The sequence below is a fragment of the Plecotus auritus genome (assembly GCF_963455305.1).
Source record: "Plecotus auritus genome assembly, chromosome: 5".
Classification (NCBI taxonomy): domain Eukaryota; kingdom Metazoa; phylum Chordata; class Mammalia; order Chiroptera; family Vespertilionidae; genus Plecotus; species Plecotus auritus.
The window spans coordinates 178,347,836-178,366,720 of record NC_137776.1 but is presented as its reverse complement, the minus strand read 5'-3'; the positions used below and the strand labels follow the sequence as shown (position 1 = coordinate 178,366,720).

General features: G+C 41.9%; 1 protein-coding gene across 2 annotated transcripts in view; it reads left to right on the top strand.

The window, feature by feature from the left end:
- Window positions 1-18,885, top strand: part of SCAI (suppressor of cancer cell invasion) — an 86,926-nt gene continuing 68,041 nt past the window's right edge. The window contains exons 1-2 of one of the 2 annotated variants that reach the window (XM_080669659.1): window positions 1-126; window positions 817-866. Coding sequence is in view for 1 of the 2 variants with exons in the window: in XM_080669660.1 (XP_080525786.1) it covers window positions 74-126; window positions 817-861 (98 nt within the window). In the remaining variant the exon portion in view is untranslated. The remainder of the gene's footprint in view (window positions 127-816; window positions 867-18,885) is intronic. The other variant, XM_080669660.1, reaches the window with a different exon arrangement.

Below are 18,885 nucleotides of genomic sequence, written 5' to 3'. Positions count from 1 at the left end.
TCCTCCGCCGCCTCAGCTTCCCCAGCGAGCCCTGCGGCCGCCGCAGCTGCTCCCGCGGCGGAGCAGGAGCCGGATGGTCAGAGGAGCCCGGCAGCCTCAGCAGCCGCGGAGTCGCCTGGCCACCAGGTGGGGCGGGAACTGGGTGGAAGTCGAGGTTGGGGATGGGGGCAGCAGCGGGCCCAGGGGCAGCAGCCTGGGGCCATGAAGCATTCGGGGCGCAGAAACTGGCAGGGCCGGGGGGTTTCGTTTGGAGGGATTCGAGGGATTGGGAGGCTGCCTGGGGGTTGGTGGCGGGGGAAGCTGACTGGGCGGCGATCGCATCCTCGAGGCGGGAGGGGCATGAGCGGGAGGGGGCGACGAGGGGTGAGGCCGGGGGCACGCCCCGTGAAGGGGCCAAGGAATGCGGGGGGCGCGGGGCCCGGAGGGGCGGGGCCCCGAGTGGGGGTGCAGGCTCGCGAGGGGGTGGGCACGGCCAAGGGGAGACCAGAGGGGCTTGCTGGGGTGACGAGGCAGACAATGAGTAGGTAGGTGGTGCTGGGTGGTTTTGGGGAGCTGGGCTGTGACAAATAAGAGCTGAGGATGGAGTGAGAGATCCGGAGGCAGAGCAGGGTTTGGACTAAGCGGACGTTAGGGGAACAGTGAGTCCCAGCACTGCTTGGTCTTGTTCTATCGGGGAAACAGCATAGGCATTTGGAAGGTCAGGTCTGGGCTTAGCGAGCCTTTAGTCCTAGAGGGTGGGACATCGAGTTCAGAGTAGAGCCGGCGACGTGTCTTGTGTGTGACTTGTAGTCATCATCTTATCTGTTTGGTCTGCAGACTGACTGGCACAGTGGAGAAACCACCTCGAAAACGGAAAAGCAGGTAAGGTAAAAATGCCTTCCTGTTTTGTTTCGTGTTTTTACATTTGCTTGACTGCACCTGTGCCATACTGCATACTTCTGCACTGTTAGCAGGTGAAGTGTTTTATTTAGCTCTTTTCTTAACTAATATAACTGTCTGCAAGACTTTTTTTTTTTTTTTTGCGGGGGGGGGGGGTAATCTAAGATTATATAGGAAAGAGACATGGATAATTGAGAAATCCTAGTTTTTTACTTTAGCCATAATTTCAACTTTTCCACCCGCTCTGTTTAAAAGCTAGTGTTTATGGCCAGATGCTGTGTGCTTTGTATGTGTTATTTTCTGTAACCCTTGAAGCACCCCAAGGAAGTACATAGCGTTTTCACTATTTTGCAAAAGAGGGAACTGAGGAACAGAGAGGCCAAGTATTTACCCAGGATCACACATCTCCTAAGTGACAGAACCAGGATTTGAATCTAGGCAGTCTGACTCCAGAACTTACGCTCTTAACCATTATGCTATCATCCCTCTAATAAATGTCATCTTGAAAATAGGTTTCCCTATTGCTTTTTCTTTTTTTCCTTGTACACAGAGTCTAGTAACACATAGTTGAGCCCTAGGAAAATAGGAAAAAGGGCTTGTGTAGTCTGCAAACAAGCGAGTTATTCCTTGAGTGATGAAGAAGAGCATCTGTCCATTCCACGAACATTTCTTAGTGCATGCAGCATGTCTGGTTCTATAGAGCAGTTCTGTATAGTCATTAGAAGATTCCATTTTCACAAGTGTAGGCACTGGCCTAGAGAAAGTATGCTGTAGTAGTGAGGATGTGGCCAGCAGGACTACTGTCATAGCTGATACTTGGTAAGTTATTGGTGTTAGCACACAGAAAACTTCAACAGTAGGCAGATGTGAAATGCAGATTGTGGACGTGCCAACAGCCATGGTTCCTTTGTCACTCGTTAGGCCTATACTGTTCAATATGGTAGGTCTGTATGGCTGTTCAGCACTTGCAGTGTGGCTAGCATGACTCAGGAACTGAAATTTTAATACTGTTAATGATAATTTCAATTTGACTCATTATTGGAAAACGTTTCAGTATGTTTGGAGTAACTTGGGTTTGTGAATCTACATCTCCATCTGTAAATTTTGTGACATTTAAATGCAGATTAAATATTTCCAGTGAAAACTTCATGTCTAAAATGAGGTGTGCTCTAAGTATAAAGTACATGCAGATTTCAGGTTAGTACAAAAAATGAATGTAGGCCTAGCCGGTTTAGCTCAGTGGATAGAGCGTTGGCCTGCGGACTGAAGGGTCCCAGGTTCGATTCCGGTCAAGGGCATGAACCTAGGTTGCAGGTTCCTCCCCGGCCTGGGCCCTGGTCAGGGCTTGTGCAGGAGGCAACCAATCGATGTGTCTCTATCACATCAATATTTCTCTCTGTCTTACCCTCTCTCTTCCACTCTCTCAAAAAATCAATGGAAAAATATCCTCAGATGAGGATTAAAAAGAATGTAAAATTTCTCATTACTAATTTTTATATTGATTCCATGCTGAAATAATATTTTAGATATAGTGGATTAAATAAAAGTGTTACTAAATTTATTTTTTCTAAATGACTACTGGAAAATAAAAAATTACATATATAGCTTGTATTATATTTGTTTTCAACAGCCCTTGTTTTACTATTATTACCCCACTGTCAGACTCTGGAGTAGCCTGACTATATTCCCTACCTCGAGTCTCATTTATTCATCATACTATACAAGTTGATCTTGTAATTCTCATGCTTAAGATTTTTGTGTTTTACATTGCTTATTGAACATAATTCAGACTTGTAGCCTAATCATAAAAAAAGAGACTGCCTTGATTTCACTTCTGCCTATCTTTCTAGCCACTGTTTATTATTTTTTTATTTTTCAATATATTTTTTATTGATTTCAGAGAGGAAGGGAGAATGATAGAGCTAGAAACATCAATGATGAGAGAGAATCATTGATCAGCTGCCTCCTGCATGCTCCCTACTGGGGATCAAGCCCGCAACCTGGGCATGTGCCCGTGACCAGAATCGAACCCGGGACCCTTCGGTTCGCAGGTTGATGCTCTATCCAGTGAGCCAAACCAGCCAGAGCTCCAGCCACCGTTTAGTGCTGTGGCCATGGGAAGTCTCAATAACAGACCTATTACTAGTAAGGGTCTAGTATTAAATGACAACTTTCTGGTGAACCTTTGATGATGAATTAATTGCTGAATGTAACTCTTATGTTCTGTTTGCCATTCCTGGAACTTACGTTCCCTCTTTGCTCTGCATTTTTTTTACACTTTTTCTTTTTTTCTGTGATACTTCCTCGTTTCTTGGCAAACTCCCTCCTTTCAGTCGTAGCTCAGATGTCTCATCCTCCATGCAGACTTTCCCCACCCTCACCTTCTCCTTCCTCTGCTCTATCTTGTTGCTCCCCTGATAGCCTTTACATACACCTAGATACAATAGTTTGGGTTGATTGAATGCAAGTTGTGAAATCATATGCCAGTTAAACCTTTCTGAGCCCTTATCTGTATAATAGAAATAATAATAGTTCAAACACAGAGTTGTAAAATGCTTAGTATAGTGCCTGGCATATAGAAAATACCTAACAATAGCCCAACCGGTGTGGCTCAGTAGTTGAGTGTTGACCCATGAACCAAGAGGTCACTGGTTTGATACCTAATCAGGGCACATGCCCAGGTTGCAGGCTTGATCCCCAGTGTGGGGCATGCAGGAGGCAGCCGATCAATGATTCTCTCTCATCATTAATGTATCTATCTCTCCTCTCCTCTCTGAAATCAATAAAAATACATTGAAGAACAAAAAGATTAATTATAGAGAAAGGATGTAATGACTGTAGCCAGAAATTTTTTACAGTTGTTACTATCAATTGCATGCTGTGGCCATAAAAATTCTCAGTATCAAATGATATAAATTCCTGGTGAGCACTTCAAATGAATTAATTGCCAAATGTAGCCGTAAGTATCCCTTTGAGTTGGCCTGTTGTGTAGAGTTGTTGATTATTAAAATACGTATCCTGTTACATTTTGGAAAACAGTTGCCAAAAGTGTGATTTTTATTTTAGAATGGTTGCTGTTAAGCCATTCTTTTAGATAGGCATAAGTTAGGGCTGAGTTATCTTTTGAGAGCATTCCTGGTACAGACCAAACTATAATACCGTTAAAAAAAAAAAACTAAAATAATTTGAGATAAGCAAGCATCTCATATCCTACTGTTACTGATTTTTTAAAATATATTTTTTATTGTTGATAGTATCACAGATATCTCCCATTTTCACTCCCTTCCCCCCACCCCTAGTCCTTACCCACCCCTCCAGGTCTTCACCACCCTATTGCCTGTAACTGTGGGCTCTGCATATAAGGATACAAGTTCTTTGGTTTATCTCTTCTTGTCCCCCCAGCCCCACATCGAGGTATGTCAGTCTGTTCCATGCCTCCCTGTTTTTGGTCTTATTTGTTGGTCTATTCATTTTGTTCATTAGATTCCACAAATAAGTGAGATCATGTGATATTTGTATCTCTCAGTTTGGCTTATTTCACTTAGCATAATATTTTCCAGGTCCATCATGTTGTCCCAAAGGATAAGAGATCCCTCTTTTTTATAGCTGCATAGTATTCCACATCTTTTTTTTATCCATTTATCTACTGATTGGCACTTGGGCTCCAAGCTCAATTAATGTAGGATCCTCTTCCAAGCTCACAGGCTGCCCGAGGGTCTACAAATCTTAGCTTTTGTAAATAACACTGCTATGAACAAAGGAGTGTATATATTCTTTCTGATTGGTGTTTTGGGGATTTTAGGATATATTCGCAGAAGTGGGATCACTGGGTCAAATGGAAGTTCCATTTTTAATTTTTAAAAAAATATATTTTATTGACTTTTTACAGAGAGGAAAGCAGAGGGAGAGGGATAGAGAGTTAGAAACATCAATGAGAGAGAAACATCGATTCAGCTGCCTCCTGCACACCCCCTACTGGGGATGTGCCCGCAACCAAGGTACATGCCCTTGACTGGAATCGAACCTGGGACCTTTCAGTCCGCAGGCCGACACTCTATCCACTGAGCCAAACCGGCTAGGGCCATTTTTAAATTTTTTTGAGAAAACTCCATACTGTACCTTCCTAGGTACAACACATACCCATTTCCCTCCAAGGACTTGCTAGAACACTGCTGGGAAGTGGAGTTACAGACCCCCTCTTTCTGTGGGTCCCAAAGACTCCTCCTTCCCAGATAAATCACCCCATTTTTTCTGCCCTCAAAGGCACTATCTTTCCATTCTTTCCTCAGCATAAACTTCTCAAGAAGTTAACATTTTCAGAAAACAAACATAAAATCTCCCCCAAGGCAAGGGCTATCTTCTTGGGGATTGGGAAATACAGTGAGAATAAAACATCCATTGATGTCTTAATTAATAGCTTATCCAGCTACTTTTCCCCCTCAGTAATTCTTTTAGTCCCTGTGGTGGTTTTAAAGATCTGTTTACAAATTTTTTTTGATTCTCCTTTCTTTAAAAGATGTAGCTTAATTCTCCTCCCCTTGAGTGTGGGCTGGACTTAGCGACTCACTTCTAATGCACAGAATACAGCAGAAGTGAGGAGGTCTAACTTCCCAGATCTGGGCCTTCTGGCTTGGGTGTGCGAGTTCACTCTCTCTCCTGAATCACTTGCTGGGGGGTGGAGGGCGAGGAGGCTATAGCTGCCATGGTGTGAGTCAGCCTAGGGGAGAGGGCAGCCAGTGGCCTTGTGAAGACCCTCGGGCAGCCTGTGGGGAGGGCCACATGGTAGGGAAGCGAGGACGGCCAGCATGAGTGAGCTTGGAAGGGGATCCTACATTAATTGAGCTTGGAGCTGACTACAGCCCTGGCCAAAGGCTTGACTTATAATTCTGGCTTCACAAGGGCTGAGTTATATGAGCCTGTGATTTATTGTTATTATTATTATTTTTTTTTTGAGAGTCTCCTTTCTTCTGGCACTGGCTCCATTATACCCAAAGGGCTCAATCTCTGGGTAAGCTTTTTCTCCTGGATAGGAGTCTGATAGTGTGTGTGTGTGTGTGTGTGTGTTGGGGAAACAGCTATCTTTGTATTAAAGGCATCGAAGGACAGTTACTTTCAGGCAGTGACGTGTGCCTGTCCCAGTAACTAAATCTCTATTTGCTCTTTATCTTCAGAGTCATTGCTCTCTCCCTGGTCTTTTGTCCCACGGATTAGAAGATAGTCCCCTGCTCATGTTCACTCTTATAAAGGAAAGAGCCAAAAGGTAGTTGCCCAGTGAAGAGTCCATTTTCCTCTCCCGGGTGCCTGTCACCAGGTTTTAAACTCCTGTCAACCCCTTCTTGGCTGACTGGGAAGAATGGGCAAATCAGAGTCAAGCCAGAAGTGAAGGTTAATTTTGTGTCAGCTTGACCAGCTGGGCCACGGGATGCTCAGACATGTATTGGGTCAAATGTTATTTTGCACGTGTCTGAGGGTGTTTTGGGTGAGATTAATATTTCAGTCAGTAAAGCATATTACTCTCCCCAGTGGGGGTGGGCCTCATCACATCAGTTGAAGGCCTGAAAAGAACAAAAAGACTAAACCCCTCCTGCCTGACTGCTTGAGTTGGGACATCCGTCTTTAAAGCCTTTGGGTTCGAGCTGAAACTTGGCTCTTCTTGGGTCTTAAGCCCACCTGCTGCCAGACTGGAACTTACACCATCAGCCCTCCTGGTGTTCAGGCTTCAGACTCGGGCTGGAACCCCACCATTGGCTCTGGTGGGTCTCCAGCTTATATGTCTCGGCACTTCTCAGTCTCCATCATTGTGTGAGCCAATTCCTTATTTTCTGCGTACACACACACACACACACACACACACACACACACACCCTGTTGCTTCTGTTTCTCAGTAGAACCTGACTAATACATAACCTACTCTTTTATGGCCGGTCTTTCACCCCTGCCTTCCCCAAGTGCTCTTAAACCTGTCATAGCTTCTGCATTGCCAGCTGTGGCTTTTCTTCGTGGGTGCAGACTGCCTTGGAATGGCCATCTTCCCCGCAGGCCGAGCGAAGGGAGAGGTGTTTGTGTTTTCACAATCTTGGCAGCTGTTTTGGAAACATTTCACTGAGGCTAGACACCACTCTGTGTTCTGTTTTGCAGCTGGGTTTCTTTCTTCCATCTTCTGTCCACATACTCCATGGGCCAGGAGAGAGTATATGCCTGTTTGGCAACATCTTGGGAGTTCTCTGGATGGGCCCAGGCTGAAGGTGCTCACACATAGTTCCCCAATACCTGCAAAGTGGCAGTCAGAATTTTTATCTTCTTAATTTTTTAAAATATTTTTATTGATTTCAGAGAGGAAGGGGGAGAGAGAGAGAGATAGAAGCATCAATGATGAGAGAGAATCATTGATCGGCTTCTTCCTGCATGCCCCCAACTGGGGTTGAGCCCGTAACCCGGGCATGTGCCCTTGACTGGAATCGAACCCGGGACCTTTCAGTCCGCAGGCCGATGCTCTATCCACTGAGCCAAACTGGCTAGGGCAGCAGTCAGAACTTTTAAATGATTGTGATAATTTGCAACCTATGGAGTGACCACATACAGATTTTTAGGGAGCCACTATCCAAAACAAAGATTTTAGATTTAGAATAGTTGCCATTAGCAAGTCATTGATCTGTTGAAGTAACTCCTGGCTGGTGATAATAAAATTATAATCAACAAGTAAGATGATTCAAGGCAATTTTAAATCATTTAGATGTAGGTTAAAAAGAAGGGGGATGTTTTTAATAATTTATAAGAGAATTATAGAATCTGTGTTGGAAGAGATTAGTTATTGAGCCTAACCATAGGCATAGCAGAGGTCCTGTAACACACCTGAAAAGGAAGTCCTTAAAAATTCCTGCCTCAGGGGTGAAGGGATTAAGAAAAACAAAACAAACAAACTCCACCTCATACACACAGACAGCAGTATGGTGATTACCAGAGGGGAAGGGGCGTACTCTAGGGGGGATAATGGTGATGGAAGAAGACTTGGGGTAGTGAACACAAAATACAATATACAGATGATGTGTAGAATTGTACAGCTGAAACCTATATAATTTTTTTTACCCAACATCACCCCAATAAATTCAATAAAAAAGAAAAATTTCCTGTCTCATTCTTTTCAAATACGGTTTACTCACATGTTTACCAATTACTGACATGTATTCAACGTTTCTTAAGAATTTTATTTAAATCGAACAGCTCATGTAAATGCCCTTGTGACAAAATAGCAATAGCATTTTGTAGAAGTGTCAGTGAATTTGTGCTACTTTTGTCATTATTGATTTTTTTCTCAATAACCAGATAATAAAATCAATAACCAGATAATAAAATCACAATGTCCACAGACTTTTTACTCTTAAAAAGAGACTTTTATACTTGAAAACATTGGAAACCAGTGGATTTGCTATCGCTGGAGTCATTTCTAGCTCTAATATGTGGGAAAAGGACGTAGGCTTAAGGATGGAGTCTTGGTACAAGAATGTGTTTAAAGGGCATGCAGCATGGCCTGCTGGTGAAATCCCTAGAGCTTTGGCTGGTTTCTAGTCACTCCTTTTCCTTCTTTCTTCTTATCCCTGCCTGCCCCCGGGGTTTGATTCATCTTTATTCTAACACCCATTATGTAATCTGTTGTCTGTGCCCATAAACCCTTCCCTGAAACAGGATGCAGGTGCCTCAGCTTTCTCCTTACCTTGTTAACCTGAAGGTGTTCGATGCTTTTTCATTTTTTTTTTTAATATATATATTTTATTGATTTTTTACAGAGAGGAAGGGAGAGGGAGAGAGAGTTAGAAACATCAATGAGAGAGAAACATCGATCAGCTGCCTCCTGCGCACCTCCCACTGGGGATGTGCCCGCAACCAAGGTACATGCCCTTGACCGGAATCGAACCTGGGACCCTTCAGTCCGCAGGCCGACGCTCTACCCACTGAGCCAAACTGGTTAGGGCTGCTTTTTCATTTTTAAGGGTTTTTACTGCCAGTAACAATAGGGAACTGAGTGAATACAAATTTATGCATTCCCGAATTTAGAGGTTTGCTAAAAATAAGAGGTTTTCCTAACCTTCACTGAAAGGTACATGAGAAAAGCTCAGTTTGTTAGAATAAAGGCAATAGGCTGATATAAAAAGTTTCTTCCAACTCAAAAATGTTTACTTTTTAGTGAGAGATTACTCACTTTCTGTATTTTATCACTCTTCTATTCTGGAAAGTACCTGTCTTTTCTTCTCTTTTTTTTCTCTATCTTTTGGCCCTGAAGACAATTACTTGTAGGCTATTGGCTTTATTTTAATCACAAGGGAGGAGGAACTCCAGGTTATTGTTTTCCAACCTCTTTACCTGTTGCTTTTGCAGGAAATGTCTACTTAATACACACCAATAAACACTATCGATAAAAAGTTAACATGGATGTATTTTGTCACAGAACCACTCCATTGGTGTGATAGATTGTATTTCCCAAAGATGTCTGCAACAGCATCTTTCATTCCACATGCTGTCCTTACAATGCGACCGTGACAGTCCTCCCATTTAGTGGTGAGGTCTGTGTCTCATCTCTTCACCACAAGCCTTTGTAACTGTTGCCACCAACAGGGCATGGCTTAAGCGACACTGTGTGACTTCTGGAGCTAGGTCACGGAAATGCCATGTACTCCCACCTTCCTCTCTTGGCACACTTGCTACCAGGCAGAGCTGTGAGGGGCTCAAGAGAGAGGCCTGTGTGAACGAGAAACTGAAGCACCTGACCCTCCGCCCCAGCTGAGCTCCCAGCTGACATCCAGCATCAGCCTGCCAGCCATGCAAGTGAGCATCCTCCAAGTGGATCTCAATCCTCCAGATCCCCAGGATGCTGCCCCGGGGGGGCGGCCCATGTTGAGCAGGGAACTGCCCCTGCCAAGCCCTACCCAGATCGCAGGTTCACAAGAGATTGTTATTTTAAGCTACTAAGTTATACAACAGAAGATAACTGAATTGGTATTCCATTTTGCCAGAGTTTGGAGTAGAGACCGCACTATATATTAAACTGCCTCCACTTTAAGAACAAGATGTACTAGTATTTCTACCTCCAGGAGCACTGTTAATCTCACAAGAGAAGAAAAAAAGATTCTGTGTCCACTTTCTTTATAGATTTTTATGCCAATGACTTTCACTTTACATATTGATTAAATTAGGGCTTAAGGGTTCATTTAAGAGCTGAAGACCAGAATGACCTCTTTGGGAAAAAGGATTAGGGAGAAGGTGATGGAGAAATTTCAAAACCAGGGGTGGGCTGGTGCTGATTCTTGGACTTCTTGATAATGACTGGCATTTACTGATGGATTAATCAGTGATGTCTCATGTATTGTCTTTTGTCACTAGTTTATTTTTCTAACAAGCCCTTTAAATGTATTGATGAATACTTTACATGCAATAAAATGTGTAGCTCTTAAGTGTTCACTATGTGTTTTAATCAATTCTTAATCGTTTGTGTTTCTGTTGACCACAAAGTAGAGTAGTAAACGACAATGGAAGGAGAAGACCACAGGAGGATACTAGTAACTTAATTTCCTGGGTGCTGGTGCCTTTTAGCAGATCAGGTTTATATCTGTTACTTCATTTGAAGACAGATGGTATTCCCACTTACAAATAGAGAAACTGAAGTTCAGGAAAGTCAAGTAGCACAGCTAGGAAGTGGCACAGTCAAGACAAGACACAATTTTGGTCTGGCTCTATAAAGTCTTTGCTACAGACTAAAATAGTAATATTGGAGATAGTTTCCTATCAGGCTTTATTAAAGTCCCATCCATAACATGAAAACAGTGCTTGATGTGGATGTCTTCGGTTTCAAATGCTTCAAATTCCTTACGTTTTTGAATCCATTATTTTCTATTTCACCAACTTTTGTAATTGAGATAGTGTCATTTTGCCAGATAATCCTCTCCAGTGGTTCAGGTATTAGATAAAAGTTGTTGTTTATGGTAACCTAGTGCATGTTCACTTTGAAGTATCAAGAAAGTAAAGACCATTAAGAATGAAAAGAATTCCGTTTCTAGACAGTTCATGTTATTGCAAGTCTCACAGATACAAGATTTAAAGGCAGAAATTCCTGGACACAGACAACTGTGGTGATCGCAGCGGGTAGGGAGAGGTGGAGGAGGGTTTAGGGGGGAATAAATGGTGATTGACGGAGACTTGACTTGGAGTGGTGAACATACAATACAGTGTACCCATGATGTGTTGTAGAATGGTGCACCTGCAACCTGTATAATTTTGTTTACCAGTGTCATCCCAATAAATTAAAAAAAAGAAAAAAAAGGCATGTACCTTGACTTGGAGTTAAACCGTGACCTCTTGGTTCTTAGATGGCCGCTCAACCACTTGAGCCACGCCAGCTGGGCAGTCAGCTGTTTTTCTAAGATGACAAATAATCTGTTCAAAGCCATCCATCTAATCATGAATAACCACATCAATCATGTGCTTTTCAAACTACGTCAAACCACCATAATGTATGCATTTAAATTTGTATACTCTTTTATCCTCCCTAGTAGATTATAAACCAGCAGACAGTTTCTGTCTCTGATAAAACTTAGTATTAGCTGAGGCTTAGGGCCAAATAGGCACTTGAATTAAATTAAAGCATGCTTGGAGTTGGTATTGAGACTTTAAAAGGAGAGACCTTGACTTAAGTAATTGTTTCAGTACTTACGTCAGGTTCTGTCATTCTCTAAAACGTATGTTTTGCCTCTTTGGTAGTGGGCTAGTGTTTGTATTGAATAGAAAGGTTGGACTGGTGAATTGAAAGTATAGTTTTTAAACTTTGGAAGTACCATTTTCTAGGTTTCAGTCAGTTCTATTTTTATAAAACCTTGTCAAATGGATATCTATCTGTAATTCTAGGGCAACCGAAAGAAAAATAACTCTAGAATATGATTTACCAAAACTATTTAAAAAATTTATTGATTTCAGAGAGGTAGAGAGAGGGAGAGAGAGAGAAACATCAATGATGAGAGAGAATCATTGATCGGCTGCCTCCTGCATGTCCCCTACTGGGGATTGAGCCTGCAACCAGCACATGTGCCCCGACTGGGAATCAACCATGACCTCCTGCTTCATAGGTCCATGCTCAACCACCGAGGCACACCGCTGGGCCCAAAACCTTTATTTCTATTCAGGAGGGATTGTACCATTAAATTTGTCCATCTTGTTAGAGTAGACAGTTTCAGATTCACATGTTAGGGAAGAATGTGAGTTTGAGTGGAGAGGGTTCAATTTAAGGTCTATTTCTATAAAGTATGTCGTCTTTTGCCAAAAGAAATATTACCTAGCAGCCGTTTACATGTGCCAAGAGAGGCCAGAGAAGTCTTGTAGTAGAAATTGTACAGGAGAGCTGTCAAAGCAGATCCCTGAGGATGTCAGGCAGGAAATAAAGCTCATGATGCTAAAAAATGTTACTGGATGGCTAGGCCATTGAAAATGAATCTTCCAGTGCATGTAAATATTCTATTTAAATCCGCACCTGAGGATATGTTTATTAACTTGAGAGAGAGAGGGAGAGAGAGAGAGAAACATCGATTGGTTGCCTCCCATACACATCCCAACTGGGGATGGGACCTGCAACCTAGATATGTGCCCTGACCAGGAATTGAACCCTCAGTGAGTGACATTCCGACTCACTGAGCCACACCACACACTGGCTTATATTTCTTTAACCATGCTTTTGTGTTGAGTAGACAGAATTACTTTTACTTCTGTAATTTAAACTTTAAAAAATTTAAACAAGCCCTGGCTGGTGTAGCTCAGTGGTAGAGCATTGGCTAACAGGGGTGGGCAAACTTTTTGACTCGAGGGCCACAATGGGTTCTTAAACTGGACCGGAGGGCTGGAAAAAAAGCATGGATGGAGTGTTTGTGTGAACTAATATAAATTCAAAGTAAAGGAGCGGAGGGGAGAGCAAGAGAACCCTCCGCTCTTTCAGCTCCGTGGGCCGGATAGAATAGCTGAACAGGCCGGATCCGGCCCGCAGGCCGTAGTTTGCCCACGGCTGGGCCGCTAGCACACCAAAGGGTCACAGGTTCGATTCCTGATTAAGGGCACATAACCTGAGATGCAGGTTCCTTCTCTGGCCCTGGGCAGGGAGTGTTGGGGAGGCAACCAATAGATGTGTTTCTCCCTCACATCGATGTTTCTCTCTTTCCCTCCCCCTTTCTTCTGAAAGAAAAAGCAATGGAAAAAATATTTTTGGGCAAGGATTAAAAATTTTTTTAAATCAAAATTTAAGAAATTTTCTAAGATCTTACTGAATAAATATGAATGTATTTATAGTTTCTTCCAAAGTGTTTATATTCTGAGATTAAGGTTTGTAACTATATTAGGAGATGAGCTTTAAGTTCTTGGGGATGAAACAGTAAATAATTTCCTTCTCTGTGGCAAAAATGGAAATACAGAAAGTGTAAATAAGCAATTGTGTCCAAGCATTTATCTGTGGTTCTCTTTATTTTTACAATACAGCATTTTCCATTTCTACTGTACACGTTCAGAGATACTGTACAGAATTGTAGGAATTTTGAGCCTGAAGCCCTTCTAAAGGCTATTTGGATTCCTTTATATATGGTGAAATGAGGCAGGTCCTGTTGAAGTACAAGTAATTTCTCCAGTGCCATAAAGGGAATCAGAACATTTTTAACACCTGGGGGAATAGGACCTGTCCCTTAATTACTGTTGTATTAGTGAGTTATTTGAAATCTTAAATGGGGCCTTGGTTTTCTCACCACCAGGTGGCTTCTAACAGTTGGTATGTCAGCTTTTAATTCACTGCCAGCAAATGTAAAAACTGGTAAGCCCCTTTGAGGGTCACTGTTGTTCCGGCAACAAAACAGTGCTGCCACTTTAAGTAAAATAAGAATAGCTTTAGGGTCTTCAGAATTGAGAGAAGTTTGTGATGGAATTATTTAAGCCTAATGAGCTGCTTCTACATTGGTGTCTCCTCTTTACCCTCTGAGTGCTCCTTGAAGTTCACAGTTATGTTTTAGACTAAGGTTATAAGACTTTAAAAGGAATAGAGAGAGCCCTGTTGTTTCAGTAATAGGCAGTCCTTGTAACTGGTGTATGCAGAAATTTTAAAATCAGTCTGGTTACTTCTGGGTCATAGGATGTTGCTATTAATGATTTTAAAAATGCATACAATTCATGATAGCATTGACGATTTTGATTTAAATTTGAAGACAGTGTGTTTAAAATATGTATTTTGTGCTTGTAACCAGTTTTTACTTAGGTGGGTTAAAATAATGATTATAAAATTAGAATTTGACAAAATAAAACCTTGTCTCTTTAATTCCAATTCATTGTCAAATCATTCACTAAACAAATAAGAGAAAGAACTGTTTTGGCAACGAATGTTCCAACTCATTATTGCTTAGATAGAAATGGATGCTTTCTTTTGGGAAACAGCATAATTACTTTCAGAAAGGTATTTGATGATTTTGCCTGATTGGGTCAGGTCATTATTTTCATCTTATCCTTGACATTTCCTTTGATGAATACTTATTTCAGGAAATGGTCAAGCCATGACCTGGGTTTTTAGAATTGTACCAACACTATTATAATTTCATACAAACATTTCTCTAGCTTTATCAACTTTCATTTATTGCTAGTTTGTGCTTGATTTTAATGTGATTTTAGAGGTCAAAATTTAAGAAATTATCTACTCTGGGATTTCCTTACATCATTATAAAAAGGATGAACTTAATTTTACAGTATGATTTGACCGAGGGATTATGTTATTTGAAGTAATGCTAAAGCCCTCCTAACTTTGTGAAGATGTATGCTCAAATGGTTAATTTGGGAAAGTATTTGACTTAAGGCCAATGAAACTTTTGTGTTAGCTCTAGCCAGTAACTTCTTCAAGATTAATTATCTTAAAGTGATTTTATTTTTCTGCTGTAACAATGCAAATAATTTTTTAAAGTTAAGTGCACTGACAAATCTTTTTATTTTGCTGCATTTGTTAATTTTTTGTTTTGTTTGTTTTTTTCCTGTAATGTGTTGAGCGCCAGCAAAGATCATCTGATTGGCAGAATTAGACTGGAATCTTTTGGCGGGGGGGTTGTGAAGTATTTGGATTCTAAAACCTAGAGCCTAGAGGAAGTGATGGCAAGGGTAGGAGTATACACCTCAAAAGGCTACTGAGTTCAATTGCAGTCATGGCTCTTCTCCAATAAGATTTGGAATTGACTAGGAACTCCTTTGTCATTTTTCCAGTTACTTCTGCCAGATGGGTTCTAATAGGAAGAATGTGATGTCAGCTCCTTTATACTTTGGACTAGAATGATTTTGTTCTCTGGTCAGCTTGAAGACTCCTCTTGAGTCCCTCTCCAGTGACTGGCTTGATTTTTTTTTTTTAATATATTTTATTGATATTTTACAGAGAGGAAGGGAGAGGGATAGAGAGCTAGAAACATCGATGAGAGAGAAACATCGATCAGCTGCCTCCTGCACACCTCCCACTGGGGATGTGCCCGCAACCAAGGTACATGCCCTTGACCGGAATCGAACCCGGGACCCCCCAGTCCGCAGGCCGACGCTCTATCCACGGAGCCAAACCGGTTTCGGCATGGCTTGATTTTTTATTATAGTTTTTAAGTATCCATTTCTACTTCTAATAATCCTGCTAGGAAACATATTGCCAACTGTATGTGAAGGTGTAGCTATATGGAGCATAAAATTAGTTATGCTTCCTTCCTTTGGCTTGTAATCTAAATTTAGTAGGCAAGAATCTCCTTTCCCAGATGTCATTAAAAATAGAAGATACCCATCTGTCTGGCATGGTTTCTGTACAATTCCGCCTGTAGGCTTGGCGATGAACTCGATAATGCTGACTTTCTTTTAGCCCTCGGATTCTTAGAAAAATAATGCTTTCTTTCCTATAGAGGCCAAGAGTGTACAGTTTACATTGTTGACCTTAAGTGATCCTGTGAAAATCAGGGAAACCCTGAGAATTGAATATTGAGTAGAAATGTAAAAGGTAACATGAAATAATATGACTTGATTAAGAAAATTGGCCTTAAAGTAAAATTTAGTTCCTGCCCTATATTTATAATTTATTAGCTATGTGAGAAAGTTTACTTGACTTGTCTGATATTGTACACTTATTTATACAGCTGGAATAGTAGGGCTTACTTCAGATGGTTGTTGAAGAGTAAATTAAATGAGGTAGTATTTATAAACTTTTCTTCACTGCCTGGCATGTAGAAGGCATTCTTTTGGTTATTATTATTATTGTTTATGTTAATATTACTACCTTTTTATTCAAAAATTCTGCCACCTTGCTGTTAAAAAATCTTACTCTGGAGCTCAGGATATAATATGGGGTTAGAGATACAGAGAATTTCTAGGGGTTTTTGGAGCCATGGAAATCATTTAGGAGAGGACTGAAAATCATCCCTAACGGATGACTTGTGTTTAGCGGATGCAGAAGAAACAGAGAAATGGCCAGAGAAAGCCATCAGAAGAGAATTAGGAGACCAGTGTCATGGAAACCAAAAGTTGGGTTGCTTACCAGGTCAAATATTTTCTTCAGAAGTTCATTTTTTAAAAAGTATATGTATACTAGAGGCTGGGTGCACGGATTTGTGCACACTGAAAGGGAATGAATTAGAAGGTGGCCTGTGGGGCGGGACTAGGCAGGATGGGCTGGACATGCCCTGGAGCCAATCTCCCATGGTCCCTCCCCAGCTGGCGACACCTGGGGTGGCTCCAGGGCTCGAAGGGTGTCTGTGGAGTAAGCGGGGTCACTCCAGCAGGTGGGGTCCCTAAGCCTGGCCTGCGAGGATTGGGCTCCCTCCTCTCTGGTTCCAGGGTGCATCACCCAAGAACCGCCGCTGCCAAGTCACCGCAGCTCTGCAGCTCCTGTGTTGAGCATCTGCCCCCTGGTGGTCAGTGCATGTCATACCTACCAGCCGGTTGGACGGTTGGATGGTCGCTTAGCTTTTTATATATATAGATAATTTTTTTTCATTTCACAGATTGCCTTATGTGAGGTGAGGAAAAGTGAAGGCCATGAGTATAAGATGGATCCTTATGAAGATTTAGTTGTATAGAGAAGGAGAGAGAGGAGAAAGGTTTGTATTTGTTTAGGAAAGAAAAAAATGAGCAAGTTTGGAGCCTGAGAGAGAAATTAAATATCCTGGCCAGAGGATAACCGATGGGCAGGTCATGGTGTGCAGGTGGAGGCTGAGAGGAGCAGCTCTTCTTTGGTAGAAGGAAGAAGACAAATTGAAGTAGGGGCACAACATGAGGAAATTCATGTATAATGGCCTCTATTTAAGGGGGGAAATGGCGAGTGAACGTCTTGAGATAACAGCAGATCAGTGTTCCTAATCTGAGGGTGGTTTGGCCTCTCGGGAGACATTTGGCAATGTCTGGAGATGTTTTTGATTGTCACAGTTGGGGAATGTGCTAGTGGCATCTTGTGTGTAGAGGCCAGGGATGCTGCTGATCTCCCTACAATCACTGTACAGGACAGTCTCCACATCAAACAATGATCTGAGTCCAAATGCTAAGAGCACATATATCTAGGGTAAGGGTATCTTTTTAAAAAATCTGTGATTTTGCCAATTGAGAAGAAATGGGAACAGGAGTGAGAGTTTTGATATTGTAGATGTGGTTAAGGGATAAGCGCATGTAACACAAACCTAGGAATTATCTCACATCTGCTAACGTAACAACAAAACTCTCCGATCTCCTGCTTCAGCCTGGGTAATTGCTTTTGGCATAATAGCTATTACCTCAGACAGACTGAAAGTTTAATAACTAGATGGGAGATTTCCCTACATGGTGCACAAATAGGAAAAACACCACCATAGAAGTTATCTCCCACATCTGTCCTCCTCCCTTCCTTAATTTACCAGCAGTGCAACTGAACCTCACTGCCATGCCTCATTTTAGCATTTTTAAATTGTAATGCTGCCGATTATCAGCTTTCCTAATTTTTTGATATTTAACATTGAACAGCTCTAAATGAGTTTAAAGCAATCTTGTTATGCATAAGAGTTTATTTTCTAAAGGCTTCTGTTTGATTTTGTGTACTCATTTTGTGCAAAATAAATGTTATACTGCTTTATTAAATCTCTTTTATGCTTGCAATTCAGATTTAGCACCGAATAAGAGGTCATTTTTATTGTTATTTTTTTCAGTTATGTTCATGTTCTTAAATACTGTTAGTATTGAAAATTTCCATTACTTGTTGACTATTATTTTAAGTCTTTGAGATTCATGAAACACCCTTAAACTCGTCTTCTTTGAAATGTAGGTTTATTTCAGATAGCATACTCTTCTGAAATATCCAGAATATATTTTACCAATAACAGAAGGATATTACTTGGAAATGCAAACTTCACCTAAGAGGTAGAGAGAATTATAATACACAGACAATTCGTACAATTCTTTCTTTTCTCTCTGCCTCCTTAAATCACAAGATTCTCAGGAATCTTGAATGTCCTGATTTTTTCATATGTGCTATATATGTCTCTAAGTATCTTTTTATATTTTAGCATTAACATATTGATGGTTATGTATACACTAGAGGCCTGGTGCACTAAATTCATGCACGTGTGTGTGTGTGTGGGGGGTGTCCCTCAGCCCAGCCTGTACCCTCTCCAATCTGGGACCCCTTGAGGGATGTCCGACTGCCCTCCCACAATCCAGGACTGTGGGCTCCCAACTGCTCGCCTGCCTGCCTTCCTGATTGCCCCTAACCACTTCTGCCTGCCAGCCTGATTACCCCCTAACCACTCCCCTGCCAGCCTGATTGATGCCTAACTGCTCCTCTGCCAGCCTGTTTGCCCCTAACTGCTCTCCCCTGCAGACCTGGTCACCCCTAACTGCCCTCCCCTGAAGGCCTGGTCCCCCCCAACTGCTCTCCCCTGCAGGGGGTCCCTCCCAACTGCCCTTCCCTGCAGGCCCGGTCACCCCCAACTTCCCTCCTCTGCCGGCCGGGTCACCCCTAACTGCCCT